The following is a 19,313-nucleotide window of genomic DNA, read 5'->3' as shown; positions in this document are numbered from 1 at the left end:
GTGACATATTTTGTTGGAGTTGACATGTAATTAGAGGAAGCAAACATAATCATTAAGCACCCTAATTCATCAATTTTAGCATTTATGAAAGTATGTTCAAAAACTAAAATTAGGGTTTGATGAATATACCTTTGAAGACCTTCTTCAATTCACAAATTCAGCTCCAATCTTCATTTCAAAAGGATGTAGACCACCACTTGATCTTCTTTACTATTCTCTTCGATTTAAGATTGGATTGTGGGATCCAAAATGAGTTCTAATTTTGAGAAATCTTTGAGGAAAATGATTGGTTTTTAGCTTGGAGAGTGAAGAACTTTTTTCCAACAATTCAACTCTAAAAACCAAAATGCATACCCATTTCTCAGCAAAAAGAAGCTGATTTTAATCACTTTCTTCATGCAAATCCCAATTGCTACCTACTTCAAAGGGGTTGAAAGGTGTTTGAAAGTAGGATAATTTCACTTAGTAGAATTTTCAAAATGAAAACAATTTTCTTTCTAATTTTGAAACTCATTTTCAAAATTAATTTAGAAAAATCAATTTTTATTTAAAATCAATTTTCAAAATTTAATTTAAATTAAATCAAAATTGATTTTGTTTGAATTTTCATAAAATTCAATTTTTAAATTAATCAATTAAACAATTTAATTAATTAATATAATTTAATATATAATATTAAATTATTTAACCATCAATTCCACAAACATAAATCCTTATTCATGTAATTTTAATATTTAAATCATATTTAAATATTATTCAATTCTCTAATTTCGTTTAATTCGATAATTAAACGTGTAATTATACCGTATATAATTACTGATTCCCTCAATTTAAATTTGAACATTTTAAATTCTTTCATCACTCTATTCTCAGGTTTAATTCGTTTGTGAGCTAATAGGTGAAGGAACTTTAAATAGAGAACTAGTGAGCGGAAGCGGATCGTTCCAAATCCCATTGAGAAAGAATACAAACAATTACAATCTAACGGAAGAGATTATGCATAATCAATAAATTACAAGCATGCTTCTTAAAAGAACAAGGGATAGAGTATGCAAACCTTTGAAGAACTCTTTCTTCAAGTATCCCTCATTCGTTCAACAACACGATCTCGAACTCAATGATCTGAACAACCAAGAGCACAAACTGAAGAATCCTCGATCACTATCGAGTGCAACTTAATCCTCGACCCTCGAACGGAACAAGAACACCACCACAAGAGTTACCTTGGTACTCTTGGTATGAGAATCCAGGAGTTGTGGGCTTTGTGTGATTTTGGATAAAGGAATGAAGGAGGTAAACGATCGAGTAAGTGGGAGAAGGAAGAAGTCTATCGTATAGACTTAATACTTGATCGTGTATAAGAAGAAGCATATCCTATAGACTTGCTACTGGATCGTGTAGTAACGAGTAACTATCATATAGTAAACTCAGTACTCAATCGTATAGTCTGTGAGATGCTATCATCTCTTAGTAAAACACTTTTACTCGATAGTCTTTCTTTTTGTGAGATCGATTCAATGAATCTTCAACCATCGATTTTGGAAGACCATTTTCCTTTTTATCTCAAGTTACAATAACCGTGCATAACCTCCCACTCAAGTCGGTTATTAAAGAAAAAAATTAATTATCATATAATTAATATATTATAAATAAATATAATAACCAACTTATCATATTATATTTATAACCTATAGTTTTGATATTTCATCATATGAAATATATAAACCATAGTTTTTTCTCTATTTTATGGTATTTAATATAAATCATATTTATATTAATTCCTTTAATTAATAATGTATCAAATATATCATATCAATTATATCACATATAATTGAATTTCCTCTTGTTAATTTGAACACTACAAACTAACCCAAAATCTAATTCTCAACTTGAACCCATTAAGCTACCAAGGGGACCTTATGGACCTGTAGCTTGAAGCTTCAACAGAACGTGAATAACTGACTAAACTCTTTAGTCACGAGATCCACCATCCGTTAACTGTCGAACACTCCACTAAAGATCGACAGCTGCATTCTTCTCACTACAGATATATTCATGTATCCATATTAACCAATCAACAGTGCGATAACCCTTCACAAATTGCTCGTAAGTACAACTAGATCAATTTACCGTTTTGCCCCTATAGTTACATCTAACTGCTTAAGTACCACTGATTTCTCTAATGAACAATAAGTCATAGTCCTATTATGACTGATCCTCTCTTCCCAAGAGAGGGTGTGGCCATTATGTTCAAGATCTGGAATCAGCTCTTGAGGGAGCAATTTATCTACTTATCTTTGCTTCGGAGAAGGAGTGAATTATGACTTGTGTAACTGAGTTCCCAGCTCACCAATCAAACGAATCCCCAAAATGGTAGGCTTGTTGAGTTGGCAATCTAATCACTCTCACCTATACAAATCCAAGGACTGCCCTCATGAGCAAGAGTTTCCAACTCACTTAGGATTAAGGTCATGCCACTTATGGTCATTCTAGTGAAATGTAAGTCTCAATTATCAACGACGTTATATAAAGAGACTAATCATTTCGTGGTCCGATCTTATACAAACTGTTTGTATAGGATACCCCCGCTCGCATGTCTCCACGTGAATGGTCAGGATCAGACAATTTGTAGCACTTTACAATACTTGTAACATCTAAAAAGCGGGTCGTGTCCGTAGTGTCACAAAGATAAGATATCCCTCCTTTATCCATCTACTACCGACCATTTAGGTAATTACTTAAGGCATGATCCACTTGTATGTCTCCACATACATGCTTAAGTTACATAAAATAACCTTGGATCTTAGTTTATTGGATTGAGTAAATACTTATAAAATAACACTTGTTTTATTAATAACAATATGTTTACAGAATGTTTACAAACTATGAGACTACCAGGAGAATTAGGATACCAATCCCAATAATCTCCCACTTGTCCTAAAGCCTCAGGAGACCAAGGTACAATACAATATAGTACAAAATACAATAAACTAGGGCATCTCTATACCCTAGTAACAGTAGGGGGGATCTAATGGACCTAAGATTAACCGACTAAACTCTTTAATCTAGTTAACCAATATTCATTAACTACCTGGTCACTCCACTAAAACCTAGCTATTGTAGATATATTTTTGTCCACTTAATTTAATCATAATCGGTAAGTCAACATTTCACAGGTTGTTCATAATAACGACTGGGTCAAAAGTTATTTTACTCCTGAGATTACATCTTATTCCTTAAGTCCTACTAATCCTCAAATGAACAATTGGTTTGTGACCCAATCACTAAAACGAGTCCCTCTCGGATCAATGAAAGGGTGAGGCTCCTTGTTTAAAACCTAAAGCCAGAACTTAAGAGAACAACCTCTCTATTATCCCTAAAAGTGAGTAAAAGTGAATTCCATCTTGCACCCTATGTCCCTAGCTATCTACTCAGTCTTACCCCTGAAATGAAAGGTTTATTGAGCCAACACAGTTGTGTCAACCCTCACCCATACAAATCAAAGGATAATCCCAAATAAATACGAGTTTATAGTTAGTTCAAGATTAAGGTTAAGTTACCTAGATCATTGCTTTGAAATGGTCTGTCTTAAATAGTAAACAATATTATAAAGTACGAGTAACTAATTTTTTGGTCCGATCTTATACAAACTCTTTGCATAAAACACTCCCACTCGCATGTCTCCACATGAACGAATCAGGATCATTTCGTTTGTAGCACTTTATAACAGTTGTAACATCTACAAAGTGGGCCGCATCAGATAATGTCCCCAAAATAAGGTTCCTAGCCTTATCCATATACTATATACCATTTTGGCTATTTACTCGAACTTGATCCACTCTTATGTCTTCACATAAAGTTCAAATACTCATGTAATAACCATGAATCTTAGTTTATTGGATTTAGATTATTTCTAAAATGAAATAAGCAATTCATGCATTCAATAACAACTTCATTGAATCAAAATTTCAATAACATCTATATTGATTAACAAAATAAGTTTATTGTTTAAAACCATGAATTTTAGGACATAAAACCCAACATACTTATCACTCTGCTCTCAAATACTTACTACTAAAGAAAGCAATGCAAAACCAAGATTGATTAGATGAGTATTGTTGCTTCAAAAGTTTAATTTAGAAATACAGGAGAGAAAAAGAACTGAGAACCAAGTTGATATCGCATGTCCAGGTTAGAACAAGAAGTTCAAATGAAAGAAATAAAGAAGATAACACATATGTTTGCATATGAACAATTCTTATCGGTTGAAGTATTGACAACCCCTGGTATGCTGAAATCGTAAACTACCTAGTCAGTGGACCCCTTTCTCTAGATTCAAATTCACGCAAGTAAAAAAATTTCTTTCATTATATTAATAACTATTATTGGGATGAACAATATGTTTATAAGTTAAAGGCATATCAAAATATGGAAGAGGTGCGTGGTAGAAGATGTGTTGCAAGTATTGGATGCATGTCATATAACTTAACGTGGAGGACATTTTGCATCAATGGAGACATTAGAGAAGGTTCCAAAGTGGGCATTTTTTGGTTAACACTCTTCAAGGATGCCCATGAGTTTGCAAAAATGTGCGACAAGTGTTAAAGAACAGGGATTTATCCGCCAGAAATGAAATACCAATGAACTACATCTTATGGGACATTTTCCTCAATCTTTTGGAAATGTATACATCTTATAAAGTGTGAATTACGACTCCAAATTAATCGAATTTGTTGCAGCAACAACTAATGATGCAAAAGATGTGAAGAAGTTTTGCTTAATCTAAGAAAATGACAGATGAATATGTTTGAGATTGGATTTCATGATATAACAGAAAGTAGTTGGATAGTGAAATTTGGATAAGATGAAGTAGATTAGATTATCTTATGAATCATGATTGAAATAATGAATTAATTCTACGTAAATTCATAGAAATAGTATCGATGATGAAAAACACCATACAACATATATCGATTAATTATGCACTTTTGAGTTTGATATTGAATTGGCCATTTGTAAATTTGAAAATTGGATTACGCAATTAGGCAAAGGGGTGGAGAGTGGTGTTTAAACTGGGGTTAAGGTGGATTTTTTATTATTATTATTATTATTTTTTGGAGTAATAACTAGGGTTTAAGGTTTGACGGTTGAAAACGGAAAAAGAAAAACCCCACTCTGCCACTTCTCTTTTCTCTGTCTGATCACCACCTTCGTCCTCTTCATCCGGCCACTCTCAGGCAGGCGCCGCTGCTTCATCGCAGATCATCTCCGCCAGTCGCCGTCGCTGGCAAGTTTTTGAGTTTTCTTCGTTTCTCTTTCCCACTCATTCACGGTTTCTCTTCTCCTCACAGCACCGCCGTTCACCGCCCTCACTGGACGCCGCTCGCCGCTTCCGTCTAGTGGCCAATCACTGCCGCTGGATTCGTACCGCGGACGGGTAAGAATCATCCGTTCTGTGTAAATCACATTACCCATAGATTGTAGAGTTCAAATATTAAGTTCGAACCTTTTCGAACATGAACCAGCAAGAAATTAAGCTTTTCAGCATAATTTAGTGGGTAAGGACTCATTTTATTCATTTCCAAACTCGTTTTAAGTGCTGTTAGTTAGGCTTTGGCCTTTGAAATTCTTCCTGTTGTGATTTCGAGCTAATTTTGGACAAATTGACGCATAAGCTTAAGACTGGGTTAATATGGCTAAGTAATAGCATTTAAATTGAGTTTCAAAGTAATTTTGGTTGAAGTTCTTAGTTATGAAAAATTGTTTCATTTCGGCAAAGGACTTTTAAGTTGGGTCAAACTAGTTAATAAAGCCTTTGTCCATTCCCAATTGTATGAAAGCTTCTAAGACAGCCCCTTTGTCCATTACCAATTCTGAAACTAGAGAACTATTCAAACAAAGGGACTATCTTAGAAGTTAGGTCGTTTCACTCTCACTCTTCATCCTTTATAGATTTCTTAAATCTCCATTGCTTAATTTAGGTCTAGTATTTCTGAAGGGGGTGATATTCTCAATGGCAAAGAAGAGGAAGCGGAGTGAGACTTTGCCAACAGTATCGACTAAGAAGGACGAAAATGCTCCTGAGAGACCCAAGCGGACGCTCATGGGTTGGAAAGACAGAGAAGTGGCTAAAGAGTGTGAAGCTGGTTCTGATCATGCTGTCTTTCGGAATAAAGAAAAGGTTCTTGTCACTTGTTCCCGCCGAATCAATTTTAGGTATGAAATATTGTTGAAACAAGTTGGTTTAGTTTAGCTTTCTGTTACTTGTTCTGCCGAATCAATATACAGGATCAGTAGTTTGTAAAGTAACTTTTCACTCACCAACCAAAAGTTTTTCTTTCCCCATAAGAATTTTTGGCAATTTTATTAACCTTTGTGATTGATTAGGTATCGGCATTTGATGTTGAATATGGTATCACTTTTGCCACATTGTAAGAAGGATAACAAGGTGGAGTCGAGGTCCAGCAAAGGTGCCACACTGAATGAGCTGGTTGAGCTCAAGGGTTGTTCTTCCAGCCTATTTTTCGAGGTTAAAACTTTTGCTTCGCACTCTGTCCACATGTAAACTTGGAATTCAATTCATAATCTGGAATCTGTAAGGTACATTGTTTTTAAATTTTTCTTTTTGATTAAGATTTAGGATGATAACTTTTTGGTTTTTGTTGTGGTACGAGGATGTTTTAAGTATTCTTTTCTTTTTCATTTTATTATTTTCCTACATCCCTTTTCGTCGTGTTTGTACATTGTAATCACATGACTTGTTTTTCTACTTGCTGATCCTTTTCTAACTAATTCCAGTGCAGAAAACATAAAGATCTCTATTTATGGATGGCAAAGTGCCCTAGTGGGCCATCTGTGAAGTTTTTAGTTAATGCCGGTAATTTTAACGTGTATTCAAATTTTATTACTGGGTGACTGAAATTATATTGGATTTCTTTATTAAACGCAGTTTTCTTACTTTTCCATTTTTGCTTTCAGTGCATACAATGGAAGAATTGAAGCTTACAGGGAACCATCTGAAAAGTTCCCGTCCAATTTTGACATTTTCATCAAATTTTGATAAAGATGTCCACTGGAAACTTTTGAAGGAAATAATTGTTCAGGTATCAATTGCTAAGTTTTTTCTTCAGCAATTCATTTACACGTGGATCAGTGTGCATCAAATATCAGTTTCCTTCAATCCAAAGTGAACATGGTATTAAATTGATAAAATATTGCTTGCACGACTATAGTTGAATTATCTTCTTTCACTTTTCTTGATGATAGTTGGTTTTAATGAAAAAAATAGAAAATGAAAAATATTTGTGAATGCACTTCTTTCATGTAATGAACCATGGCATAAGAATATGGATTAGTGTGGCACTGTGGCCATATTAGTTTGATTTGCTGCGTATTTTACTATGTTGTGAGAAATATGTAGGTCATAGCTGCTTCTTCAAATAATGGTATTTTTGTTTACAAATCCTATGAACTCTCGTTTTAACATGGCATGATTTTAGCTCAGCAACTTGTTTTCTCCTCAGATTTTTGGAACTCCAAAGGAGCATCGGCATTCTAAACCATACCATGATCATGTGTTTGTTTTCTCCATTGTTGATGACCATATCTGGTTCCGGAATTACCAGGTATGCTTTATTTATTATCTACTTGCTACGAAATTTAATGCCTATTGTGGATAGCATCCAAAACCACAACCTCCACTTCACACCCAAACAACGCACTGGATGTTGTCTTTCTTGAGTCGCAATTATTGTCCAATAGCTTAGACCTTTTGTATATAGTTGATATTGATGAGACCAGGAATAGCATAACAAACAAGAATGAGATGAGAAGGTTTCCTCTTTAAATACCTCGACAAGATTTAAATTTCCTTACTTTTTGTAACAACCCCACCTCCTAGGACTACTAAAAAGGGGATCGTTACTGCATGCATACATAAATATTCGCATCGAGGAAAATAAAGTAAAAATAAAATAGAATAATCATGATTTTGAACTGCTTTAAGTATATAAGAAAATGTTCTGCCATTATCTCAAGATCTTAAATCGTTCGACCTGGTACCTTTTTTAACATGAAATAAATTATATATAAAAAGAATTATAATAAAATCATAAATGCAATAAAATCAAAACATGAGAAAATATAAAGGGTCAAATGCGGAAGCGAATTCTGGTTCATTTGGCACTGTCACGGATTCCTCTTGTCAGTCGCCCGAGTATCCTTACTCTTACCTGACAAAAAAATAAAGATAAAGATTGAGTATAAAATACTCAGTAAGTGATCTCATTACCGGGATCAGGCTATGCATCCACAAGCAAAGAAAGATAGCCCGTGGCTCATACAGTTACATCGATTTTTTATGATGAAAGGAAAACCAAAAGACGTACTATCTTGCCTTGATACGCATGTCTAGCGGCTCGTAGGCACACCGTCAAACATGAAAATAACATGAACGTGAACCCCTCGACTCACGCATGTCTAGCGGCCCGTAGGCACACCGTCAAACATAGAAATAACATGAACGTAAACCTGTCGGCTCACGCATGTCTAGCAGCCCGTAGGCTCACCGTCAAACACGAACATAACATGAACGTATACGTATCGGCTCATGCATGTCTAGCAGCCTGTAGGCACCTCATCAAACATGAAACATGAAAAAAGTAACATGAACGTAAACCTGTCGGCTCACGCATGTCTAGCGGCGCCGTAGGCACACCGTCAAACATGGAAAAATAACATGAACGTGAACCTTTCGACTCACGCATGTCTAGCAGCCCGTAGGCACACCGTCAAACATGAAACTAGACCGGTAGGTCCTCTGAAATAAAACATGCGTCAAGGCGAGACGATAAATCGCTCTATTGGTCTATTCATGCATCACATACATAATATCAGTACTGATTAGAAATTCGAACATGTTCATAATACTCATAACTGTCATACAACAAGTAAAACATAATGACAAAAATCATGCTTCAAGAGTCCATTAAGTAACTTTATAGATCTAGTCTAAGCCGCCTGACACGAAGGCACCGGTAATAGTACCACTTACCTCAACTTGGTAAAACGCAAAACAAAGTCTCCTTAGAACTTCTTTAGCGCATTTGAATCAACCTAAAGTTATGGCTTCCAAAACTCGATTTAATTAGCCAATCTGATCGTGAATTAAATCCGAAATCAACAACTTAATTTCCTACTATTACTCTCAATCCAAAAGAACAACCATCTAATCAACTTACCAAAACTTACCCAACACAAGGTTTTGCAAGAATAAGCAGCGGTGGTTGATGAACTCAACGGTGACTGACCAAAATGCCGACGGAACCCAGTCCAATGCCGACTGAAACGAGTGGCTGCACCAATCGGAGACTAGGGCGGTCGTATGCGTCGACTTGTGGCTGGGCGCGACGGCAGAAGCAGGTCTACACGGGCAGAACGGCTTGGGCACGGCGGTTCGCAGTTAACTCCGACGGTCCAGGCATCGGATGAGGCAGCGACGGACGACCAAATTGGAGGACCGCAAACGATGAACGGTGGGGTGGCTCTTCGCGGCAACGGGATAGCAACAGCTAGAGGAGGAGAGAAGATCGGTGGCTCTGGCGGCTAGGGTTTGGGTAAAAAAAAAACAGGAAGAAGAAAAGAAGGGGGGTCGTGCGGTCTTGAGGAGAGAGAGAGAAAATCTATTTTTTTTTTTCTTTTTCTTTTTTTTTTTTTTACCTTTCCCACAAGTATATAAAAGCTTAATCCTTTTCCTTTTCCCTTTAAGAAAACAAATTCCCAAATCCTTTTTCAAAATATGTATACTTATATATATTTTTCTTTTAAAAACTCCAACAAACAAATTTAATTATCTCCATAGATAATCAAATCTCCAAATGCAAGCCAAAATAAAACTCAATTAATTCCAAATAATTAAATTATATTTTAGCTTAGCCAAATACATAAATCTCATATAATTTATCCAAGTAACCAACATAAAAAAAAATAAAGCTTAATTACAAAATAAATCAGGATGTTACATTCTACCCCCCTTAAGAAACTTTCATCCTCGAAAGTTCTAATCCTGAAAAAGCTCGGGATAATGCGCCCTCATGTCATCCTCGCGCTCCCACATTGCTTCCTCGAACTGATGATTCTGCCAAAGGACCTTCACCAAAGCTATCTCCTTGTTGCGCAAAACTTTCACTTCCTTGGCTAGGATTCGAATGGGCTCCTCTTCGTAGCTCAGGTTCTCATTTAAATGGAAAGGCTCATAATCCACAACATGAGATGAGTTTGCTACATACTTCCTCAACATGGAAACATGAAAAACATTGTGAACTGGAGAAAGGGATGGGGGCAAGGCCAGCCGGTAGGCTACAGGGCCAACCCGCTCTAGGATCTCAAATGGCCCAATGAACTGAGGGTTCAACTTACCCCTCCTGCCAAATCTCAACACCCCCTTCATAGGTGCCACTTTCAGAAACACCTTTCCACCTACCTCAAACTCCAAATCCTTACGTCTAACATCAGCATGACTCTTCTGCCTACTTTGAGCCGTCAACATTTGGGCCCTAATCTTCTGTATTGCCTCGTTCGTGGTTTGAACTAACTCAGGTCCTAGTAATTTCCGTTCACCAACCTCATCCCAGCATACGGGTGACCTACAACTCTTCCCATAAAGGGCCTCAAACGGCGACATGCCAATAGTTACTTGATAACTATTATTATAGGCAAACTCTCTCAAATGCAGGTAAGAGTCCCAACTCCCTACAAACTCTAACGCACAAGCACGTAACATATCTTCCAGTGTCTGGTTTAAACACTCAGTTTAACCGTCAGTTTGTGGGTGAAAAGCCGTACTGAAATCCAAACGAGTACCCAATGCTACCTGAAGGCCCTTCCAAAAGCTGGAGGTAAAACGAGGGTCCCTATCAGACACGATGGACACTGGTACCCCGTGCAATCTTACCACTTCTTTCATATACAACTGAGCCCACCTATTCACTGAATATGTGGGCTTCCCTGAAATGAAATGTGCTAGCTTGGTAAGTCTATCCACTATAACCCAAATTACTGTAAAACCCTTTGCGGTTCGCGGCAAACCTACAATGAAGTCTATCGAGACATTCTCCCACTTTCATTCCGGTACGCTCAAAGGTTGCAACAAGCCTGCTGGCTTTTGTCTTGGGGCCTTTACCTGCTGACACACCAAGCACTTACTGACAAACTCTGCTATCTCCACTTTCATGTTAGTTCACCGGTAACAACGTTTTAGGTCCTAGTACATTTTGGTATTGCCAGGATGTATTGAAAATGGGGAGTTATGAGCCTCCCATAACATGTCGTTCTTGAGGTCACCGTCTGTTGGTACACATAAGCGTCTTCGAAAAGTAAGACCATTATCTGCAGACAAGGAGAACTCACCACCCTGTCCTGTCTTCACCTATTGCCTACTTTAACCAAGTAAGGATCACTGCGTTGAGCAACAATGATCCTTTGCCTTAAACTTGGTTATATCAATAATTGTGCTAACTGCACAGAGACCTCCCCTACCACCACTACTATCTCGGCCCACTCAAGTTCATTACATAACCGGGTCTGTCTGGTGATAAGGGCTGCTGAATGGGCTACCTTCCTACTTAGAGCATCCGCCACTATATTTGCCTTTCCTGGATGGTACAGAATCTCACAATCATAGTCCTTCACTAGCTCCAACCACCTATGCTGCCTCATGTTTAACTCCTTCTGAGTGAAGAAGTATTTTAAACTCTTGTGGTCGGTGAAAATCTGTATCTTCTCGCCATACAAGTAGTGCATCCAGATTTTTAAAGCAAAGACCACGGTTGCCAACTCTAAATCATGTGTGGGATAGTTCAGTTCATGGTTCTTTAGCTAGTGAGAGGCATAAGCAACTACCTTACCTTGTTGTATCAATACGCACCCCAACCCTCTCTTGGAGGCATCACTGTAAATAACGAAACCACCCATTCCATCCAGTACGGTGAGAACTGGGGCAGTAACCAATCTTTGCTTGAGATCTTGGAAACTATTCTCACAAGCCTTACTCAAAATAAAGGAAGCTCATTTTCTAGTCAACTGGGTCAGAGGAGTAGCTATACGGGAAAAGTCCTTCACAAAACGACGATAATAGCCCGCCAACCCTAAGAAACTACGTACCTCTCCAACTGTGGTAGGACGAGACCAACTCATGACTGCCTCGATCTTTGCAGGGTCAACAGATACACCTTCCTTGGACACCACATGCCCTAGAAAGGATACATGCTTTAACCAAAACTCGCACTTGGAAAACTTAGCATATAACTTTTGTGCCCTCAAGGTATCTAGAACCTTTCGTAAATGCTCCTCGTATTCCGCCTCTGTCTTGGAATAAACCAAAATGTCATGTCATCTATGAAGACTATCATAAAAGTGTCAAGAAATTCCTTAAACACCCTATTCATCAGGTCCATGAATTGTGCAGGAGCATTCGTCAACCCAAATGACATCATGATGAACTCATAATGCCCATACCTCGAACGAAAAGCTGTCTTGGGAATATACTGTCCTTTATCCTCAATTGATGATACCCTGACCGAAGATCAATCTTAGAAAACACTATAGCTCCCTGCAACTGGTCAAACAAGTCGTCAATCCTGGGAAGCGGATACTTGTTTTTGATAGTCACCTTGTTTAATTCCCTGTAGTCAATGCAGAGCCGTAATGACCCATCTTTCTTTTTCACAAATAGTACCGGTGCACCCCAAGGGGACACACTAGGACGTATGAAACCCTTATACAACAACTCTTGCAACTGAACCTTAAGTTCCTTCTATTCTGCTGGGGCCATTCTGTACGGAGCTTTCGAGATAGGAGTTGTGCCTGGCTCCAACTCGATAGCAAAGTCTATCTCCCGATGTGGCGGCAGACCTGGGAGTTCCTCTGGAAAGACATCCGGGTAGTCACGTACCACTGGCTCTGAAGTCAAGGAGACCTCAGGCTCTCTAGTGTCAACGACACTAGCCAAGATACTCCAGGTACTCTGGTTAAGCAACCTCTGGGCTTTCATGGCAGAAATCACTTTGGGCAAGACCACGATCCCTGCCCCTTTAAATTTAAAGCTGGCTCCTGTGGGAGTGTTAAAGATCACCTCCTTGCGAGAGCAGTCTATACTGTCATGATTAGCAGCTAGCCAATCCATGCCCAAAATCACATCAAAATCCCGCATGTCCAAGACTATTAAAGTCACAGCTAGCCAATCTCGCATGTCCAAGACTTCAATCTGACATGCTTTTATCTTCTCCTTTGCTAACATAATTTCTCCAGACGGAGTAGAAACCGACAACACATAGTGCAAAGGCTCTAGTTCTAACATGGCATGCTTAACAAATAACGACGATATAAATGAATGGGATGAACTAGAATCAAACAATACCAGCGCAAAATGTCCCAAGATTGGGAGCGTACCTGTCACAACAGTGCCTGCTTTCTCGGCCTCCTGTCGGGTGATAGAGTAAACATGACCTTGTTGATGCTGAGGTCTACCTGAACTCCTCTGTTCATGGCCTACAAGCTGGTTCCCATAACCGAACGTGCTCCTAACAGGACATCTATCTATCGAGTGCCCCTCCTGCTTGTAATGAAAACAAACCCCGGTGCTTGCCAAACATCAACCTCAGTGGCGTCTTCCGCACGAGCTACACACCGATCGAATCCTTTCCACCATACCCGCCTTGGCAGCCTGCTGCTTAAAATGTCGAGGCGGTCTGTCTGAGCTTTGAACCTTCTGATCTACCTTCCTCTTTTGACCTGAGGAAGATCTCGCCCCAAACGCCTGTGAATACTTGTCTCTTGACTGTGGGTCCACCTCGGCTGCCAAGCGAAGTGCCTCAGCGTGAGTGGTTGGTTTGAATGCTCGCATAATACCTCGTATACTGTCCTTCAGGCCTTGAACGAACCTTTCTGCCCTCATAGCTTCCGTGGCGACCAACTCCGAGGCGAAACGGGACAGGGTGTCAAACTCCTGGTCATACTCCTCCACTGACCTGTGTCCCTGCCTCAGCTCCAAGAACTCCTTCTGCTTATTGTACCTCAGGTTGGTAGAGAAGTACTTTGCGTAAAAGCGCTCTTTGAACTGCTCTTATGTCACCGGTCCCTCTCCTACACCCAACATCTTTTCTATCGACTGCCACAAGATTTGTGCTTTGTCGGTAAGCATGAAAACGGCACACTGCACCTTCTGATCTTCTGGGCACTTCATATAACGGAAGATCGTTTCAATCATGAATATCCATAACTCTGCATTGGTAGGGTCCTTTAGTGACCCATTGAAGGTGTTGGGGTTGTACTTCCTGAAATCTCGCAAATGCTTGGCCTCCACCGAAAGGCCTGACATGCTTTGGTTTTGGATCATGTTCTGAGTCTGGACTTGCGGCATCTGATCCTGTGGTGGTGGTGTCTGTTGGAACTGAGCAAACTGGGCCAGTCGTTCATCCAACATGTCCTTCACCTTACTCAACACCGCCGATGTAACTGCTTCCCCAATAGTGGCTGCCTAATCGGTAACCTCTGATGGAACGATTGAGGTGGCCTACGTCTGTGGTGGCATGGCCGTGTGCTGGGCTCTACTTCGTGTCTGGGTTCGCTGCCACCTTGACCCTGAGGGGTCCCTAGGCGGCAAGGAATCCTTTGGTACCGGAGGGTCCTGAACTTGTGCATCTTGAACTTGTGGATCCTCATCATGAGGATCTTGATCCTGAACTGTCGGATTCTGCTCTTTGGGAACGCGACCCCTTTGGTTACCCTATGACTGCCTCTTCCCCTAACACGAACCATTTTCCTGACAATTGATCGCAACCACCCCTTAGCTACTTTTCTTACTAGCAAAAATACATCAAATGCAATCATAAATGCTACTAACTCGGGTGCATATTATCCTAAATACTTTTCATAAGGACATACCTGGCGACGACGAAGAATCCGTTATAGGCCAAAAGGAACAACCAGGACTTACATAGTAAGTCAGTCTACAGAACCCCAAAACACGGGCTCTGATACCAACTGTAACAACCCCACCTCCTAGGACTACTAAAAAAGGGATCGTTACTGCATGCATGCATAAATATTCGCATCGAGGAAAATAAAGTAAAAATAAAATAGAATAATCATGATTTTGAACTGCTTTAAGTATATAAGAAAATGTTCTGCCATTATCTCAAGATCTTAAATCGTTTGACCCGGGTACCCTTTTTAACATGAAATAAATTACATATAAAAAAATTATAATAAAATCATAAATGTAATAAAATCAAAACATGAGAAAATATAAAGGGTCAAATGCGGAAGCGAATTCTGGTTCATTTAGCACTGTCACGAATTCCTCTTGTCAGTCGCCCGAGTATCCTTGCCCTTACCTGAAAAAAAAAATAAAGATAAAGGCTGAGTATAAAATACTCAGTAAGTGATCCCATTACCGGGATCCGGCTATGCATCCATGAGCAAAGAAAGATAGCCCGTGGCTCATACAGCTACATCGATTTTTTATGATGAAAGGAAAACCAAAAGACGTACTATCTTGCCTTGATACGCATGTCTAGCGGCTCGTAGGCACACCGTCAAACATGAAAATAACATGAACGTGAACCCGTCGACTCACGCATGTCTAGCGGCCCTGTAGGCACAACATTAAACATGGAAATAACATGAACGTAAACCTGTCGGCTCACGCATGTCTAGCGGCCCGTAGGTTCGCCGTCAAACACGAACATAACATGAACGTATACGTATCGGCTCATGCATGTCTAGCAGCCTGTAGGCACCTCATCAAACATGAAACATGAAAAAAGTAACATGAACGTAAACCTGTCGGCTCACGCATGTCTAGCGGTGCCGTAGGCACACCGTCAAACATGGAAAAATAACATGAACGTGAACCTTTCGACTCACGCATGTCTAGCAGCCCGTAGGCACACCGTCAAACATGAAACTAGACCGGTAGGTCCTCTGAAATAAAACATGCGTCAAGGCGAGACGATAAATCGCTCTATTGGTCTATTCATGCATCACATACATAATATCAGTACTAATTAGAAATTCGAACATGTTCATAATACTCATAACTGTCATACAACAAGTAAAACATAATGACAAAAATCTCCTTAGAACTTCTTTTAACACACTTGAATCAACCTAAAGTTGTGGCTTCCAAAACTCGATTTAATTAGCCAATCTGATCGTGAATTAAATCCAAAATCAACAACTTAATTTCCCACTATTACTCTCAATCCAAAAGAACAACCATCCAATCAACTTACCAAAACTTACCCAACACAAGGTTTTGCAAGAATAGGCAGTGGAGGTTGACGAACTCAACGGTGACTGATCGAAATGCCGACGAAACCCAGTCCAACGCCGATTGAAACAAGTGGCTGCACCAATCGAAGAGTAGGGCGGTCGTATGCATCGACTTATGGCTGGGCGCGGCGACAGAAGCGGATCTGCACGGGTAGAATGGCTTGGGCACAGCGGCTCGCGGTCAACTCCGACGGTCCAGGCACCGAACGAGGCAGCGGCGGAAAACCTGACTGGAGGACAGCAAACGACGAATGGCGGGGTGGCTCTTTGCGGCGACGGGATAGCAGCGGCGCTCGACGATGGCTCTGACGATGCGGCACAGCTAGAGGAGGAGAGAAGATCAGCGGTGGCGCGGCTCTGACGGCTAGGGTTTGGGGAAAAAAAAAGGGGGAAGAAGAAGAGAAGGGGTTTGCAGCGACGGGATAGCAGCGGCGCTCGACGATGGCTCTGGGGATGCGGCACGGCTAGAGGAGAAGAGAAGATCGGCGGTGGAAAAGCAGGCGGCGGTGCGGCTTTGTCGGCTAGGGTTTGGGTAAAAAAAAAACGGGAAGAAGAAGAGAAGGGGGGTCACGCGGTCTTAAGGAGAGAGAGAGAAAGAAAATCTATTTTCTTTTTTTCTTTTTTTTTTTACCTTTCCCACAAGTATATAAAAGCTTAATCCTTTTCCTTTTTCCTTTAAAAAAACAAATTCCCTGATCCTTTTTCAAAATATATATACTTATATATATTTTTCTTTTAAAAACTCCAACAAACAAATTTAATTATCTCCATAGATAATCAAATCTCCAAATGCAAGCCAAAATAAAACTCAATTAATTCCAAATAATTAAATTATATTTTAGCTTAGCCAAATACATAAACCTCATATAATTTATTCAAATAGCCAACATAAAGGAAAATAAAGCTTAATTACAAAATAAATCAGGATGTTACACTTTTATTGCCCTATCATGATATAAAGTTTGCCCTTACTTTAGAACTTACAGTCTTCTCACTGCCAATTGGAACTGTTTTTTGTAACTCTCATGGCATGATTCTCAGCAGAATATGCACGAATTTTCTCCCTTGCTGGATCAGTTACTGCCCTTTGGAACTGTTCTTTTTCTTTTTTCCTTATTTTTCCTTTGGTTTCAAAACAAGAAGTTGGTATTTGAAGTTTGGGTGCCTATTTTAAAGGTGTAGCATGTGTAGGAAGTATGGGGAGTTCGTAAAACCATCAGCACCCCACCTGAGGGACAATGTATGTTTTTGCTGATGTAAGTTAAAGAATATATGGATAAATGTCATAAGTATCATCGTCAGGATATAAGGGGTACAATCGTCCTTAGCTAAGGAATTTGGCATGGTAAAAAATCAATAGGTCGGAGGGGTTTGAGATGAAGCAGATTTTGGGGAATAGTTTTTAGGAGAGTCCATGTTTCTCATGGTAGTTGGGATCTTGTCATTTTTCTTTCTATGTCATTGACTTCCATTATTTTTTTAGTTCACGGTAGACCATTTTCATATAATTGATTGTTATCCTTTAAACTTACTTGTTCACTTTTCCACCAACCGTTAGTACATTTATTCTTATTTAGGGTTTGTGTGGGTGTGATCTATTCTCCAACTAACCATTATTTGATGATATTGGTGTTTGTCGTCTTTGTGTGGTGTGATCAGATAGCTGTTCCACATAATGAATCAGATAAAGTCGCCCGAGGGGGACTAGATAAAATGACACTCATTGAGGTTATTAAAATTCCACCGCCTGTTCTGTTTATGAATGAGTTCTCACAATTTTCTTGTTGGACTTCAAAGATTTGTATTTTACAGGTTGGCCCACGATTCTGTTTGAATCCAATCAAGATATTTGGTGGCAGTTTTGGAGGTCCTACCCTATATGAGAACCCACTTTATGTATCGCCAAACCAGGTTAGATGATCCAACTTTTTGATCATTTGGGATTTACACTTCTTCACACTGTCCCTTTTACAATCGGCTTACAAAATGTTTGAGAGTTTACATTTACTTGAACAGGATCTATTCTATAGGTTGTACAACTGTAACCTTGACTTCAAAAATAAAATAAAGGAGAAAACCACATCAAGATGCATTATTCTATAGGTTTTTCTAGTTTCTCTTAAGTTCATATTTGACAATGGATTAAAAGTATCGGAATTACAGAAAAAAGAATGTCGTTGCAAAGCCCAAATTTTCATCATCTTTTTCGATCAAAGAACTTTATCCTTGAGTTCAAAAATAAAGAAGAGAAAACCACATTGAAGACGCATTAGCTATGTTTTTCTGGTTTCTCTCAAGTTCACATTTGACAATGGATTAAAAGTATCGGAATTACAGAAAAAAGAATGTCGTTCCAAAGCCCAAATATTCGTTATCTTTTCTATTCAAGGTTCTTTGAAATTCCTTGTGTAACTATAGTCTCACTAGTCTTATAACCAACTAGAAGTATTTTTTGTAATCCATTGGATAGGATTCTCATATTTTGTCAATTTTGTCAATATTTCTCCCTTTTTGTAAAAAAAGGAAAGAGAAAAACCCTCAAACGTGTTCATCGAATTGTTCGTGTTATTCGCTAAGAAGCACAAACACTTTAATTGGAATAACTGTTTCTTTCTAGATCCGAGCATTGGAAAAGAAGCAGAAGGCCGGGAAATACTCGAAGAAAGTCAAAGCGAAAATGAGGAGGAAGATGCACGAGTTATCAAATCCATTGGAACCAGACGAGTTTGCTGATATGTGGAAGGAATAGTATTTGGATGGACTTTTAATTTTATCTAAGACTCAACAGAATTCCTTGCCTCCAATGAAATGGGATTTTGTTCTATAATACTGTAACTGTATTGCAAATTTTGTCCTCATTATTTATTTAAACCTCGAGGTATGTTTCTCTAAGTTAAATACTCGAGTTCAGGTATGTATTTACAAGATCAAAGGGCTCTCATATTTGACTTTATGCTATCATGAATAGTTCCAAAAGAAAA

At 39.0% G+C, this 19,313-nt stretch overlaps 1 protein-coding gene across 3 annotated transcripts; it reads left to right on the top strand.

Moving 5' to 3' along the window:
* The first annotated feature begins 4,996 nt into the window (after window positions 1–4,996).
* On the top strand, window positions 4,997–19,313 carry LOC120071663 (ribosome biogenesis protein BRX1 homolog 1-like). Of its 3 annotated transcripts, none has more exons than XM_039024035.2 (9): window positions 4,997–5,437; window positions 5,982–6,216; window positions 6,388–6,529; window positions 6,799–6,877; window positions 6,979–7,103; window positions 7,524–7,625; window positions 17,992–18,060; window positions 18,145–18,243; window positions 18,950–19,313. In XM_039024035.2, the coding sequence occupies exons 2-9, from the start codon at window positions 6,014–6,016 to the stop codon at window positions 19,079–19,081; spliced, it is 951 nt and encodes a 316-aa protein (XP_038879963.1). In that variant the 5' UTR covers window positions 4,997–5,437; window positions 5,982–6,013; the 3' UTR covers window positions 19,082–19,313. The 3 variants fall into 3 exon arrangements, with proteins under 3 accessions (XP_038879963.1, XP_038879964.1, XP_038879966.1); XM_039024036.2 differs by having other exon boundaries at window positions 5,156–5,437; window positions 5,999–6,216; XM_039024038.2 differs by having other exon boundaries at window positions 5,159–5,437; window positions 5,988–6,216.

The sequence above is a fragment of the Benincasa hispida genome, chromosome 2, assembly GCF_027475165.1.
Source record: "Benincasa hispida cultivar pf3 chromosome 2, pf3_genome.v1.1, whole genome shotgun sequence".
Classification (NCBI taxonomy): Eukaryota; Viridiplantae; Streptophyta; class Magnoliopsida; order Cucurbitales; family Cucurbitaceae; genus Benincasa; species Benincasa hispida.
The sequence above is the reverse complement of the archived record's forward strand: the minus strand, read 5'-3'. Positions and strand labels throughout refer to the sequence as shown.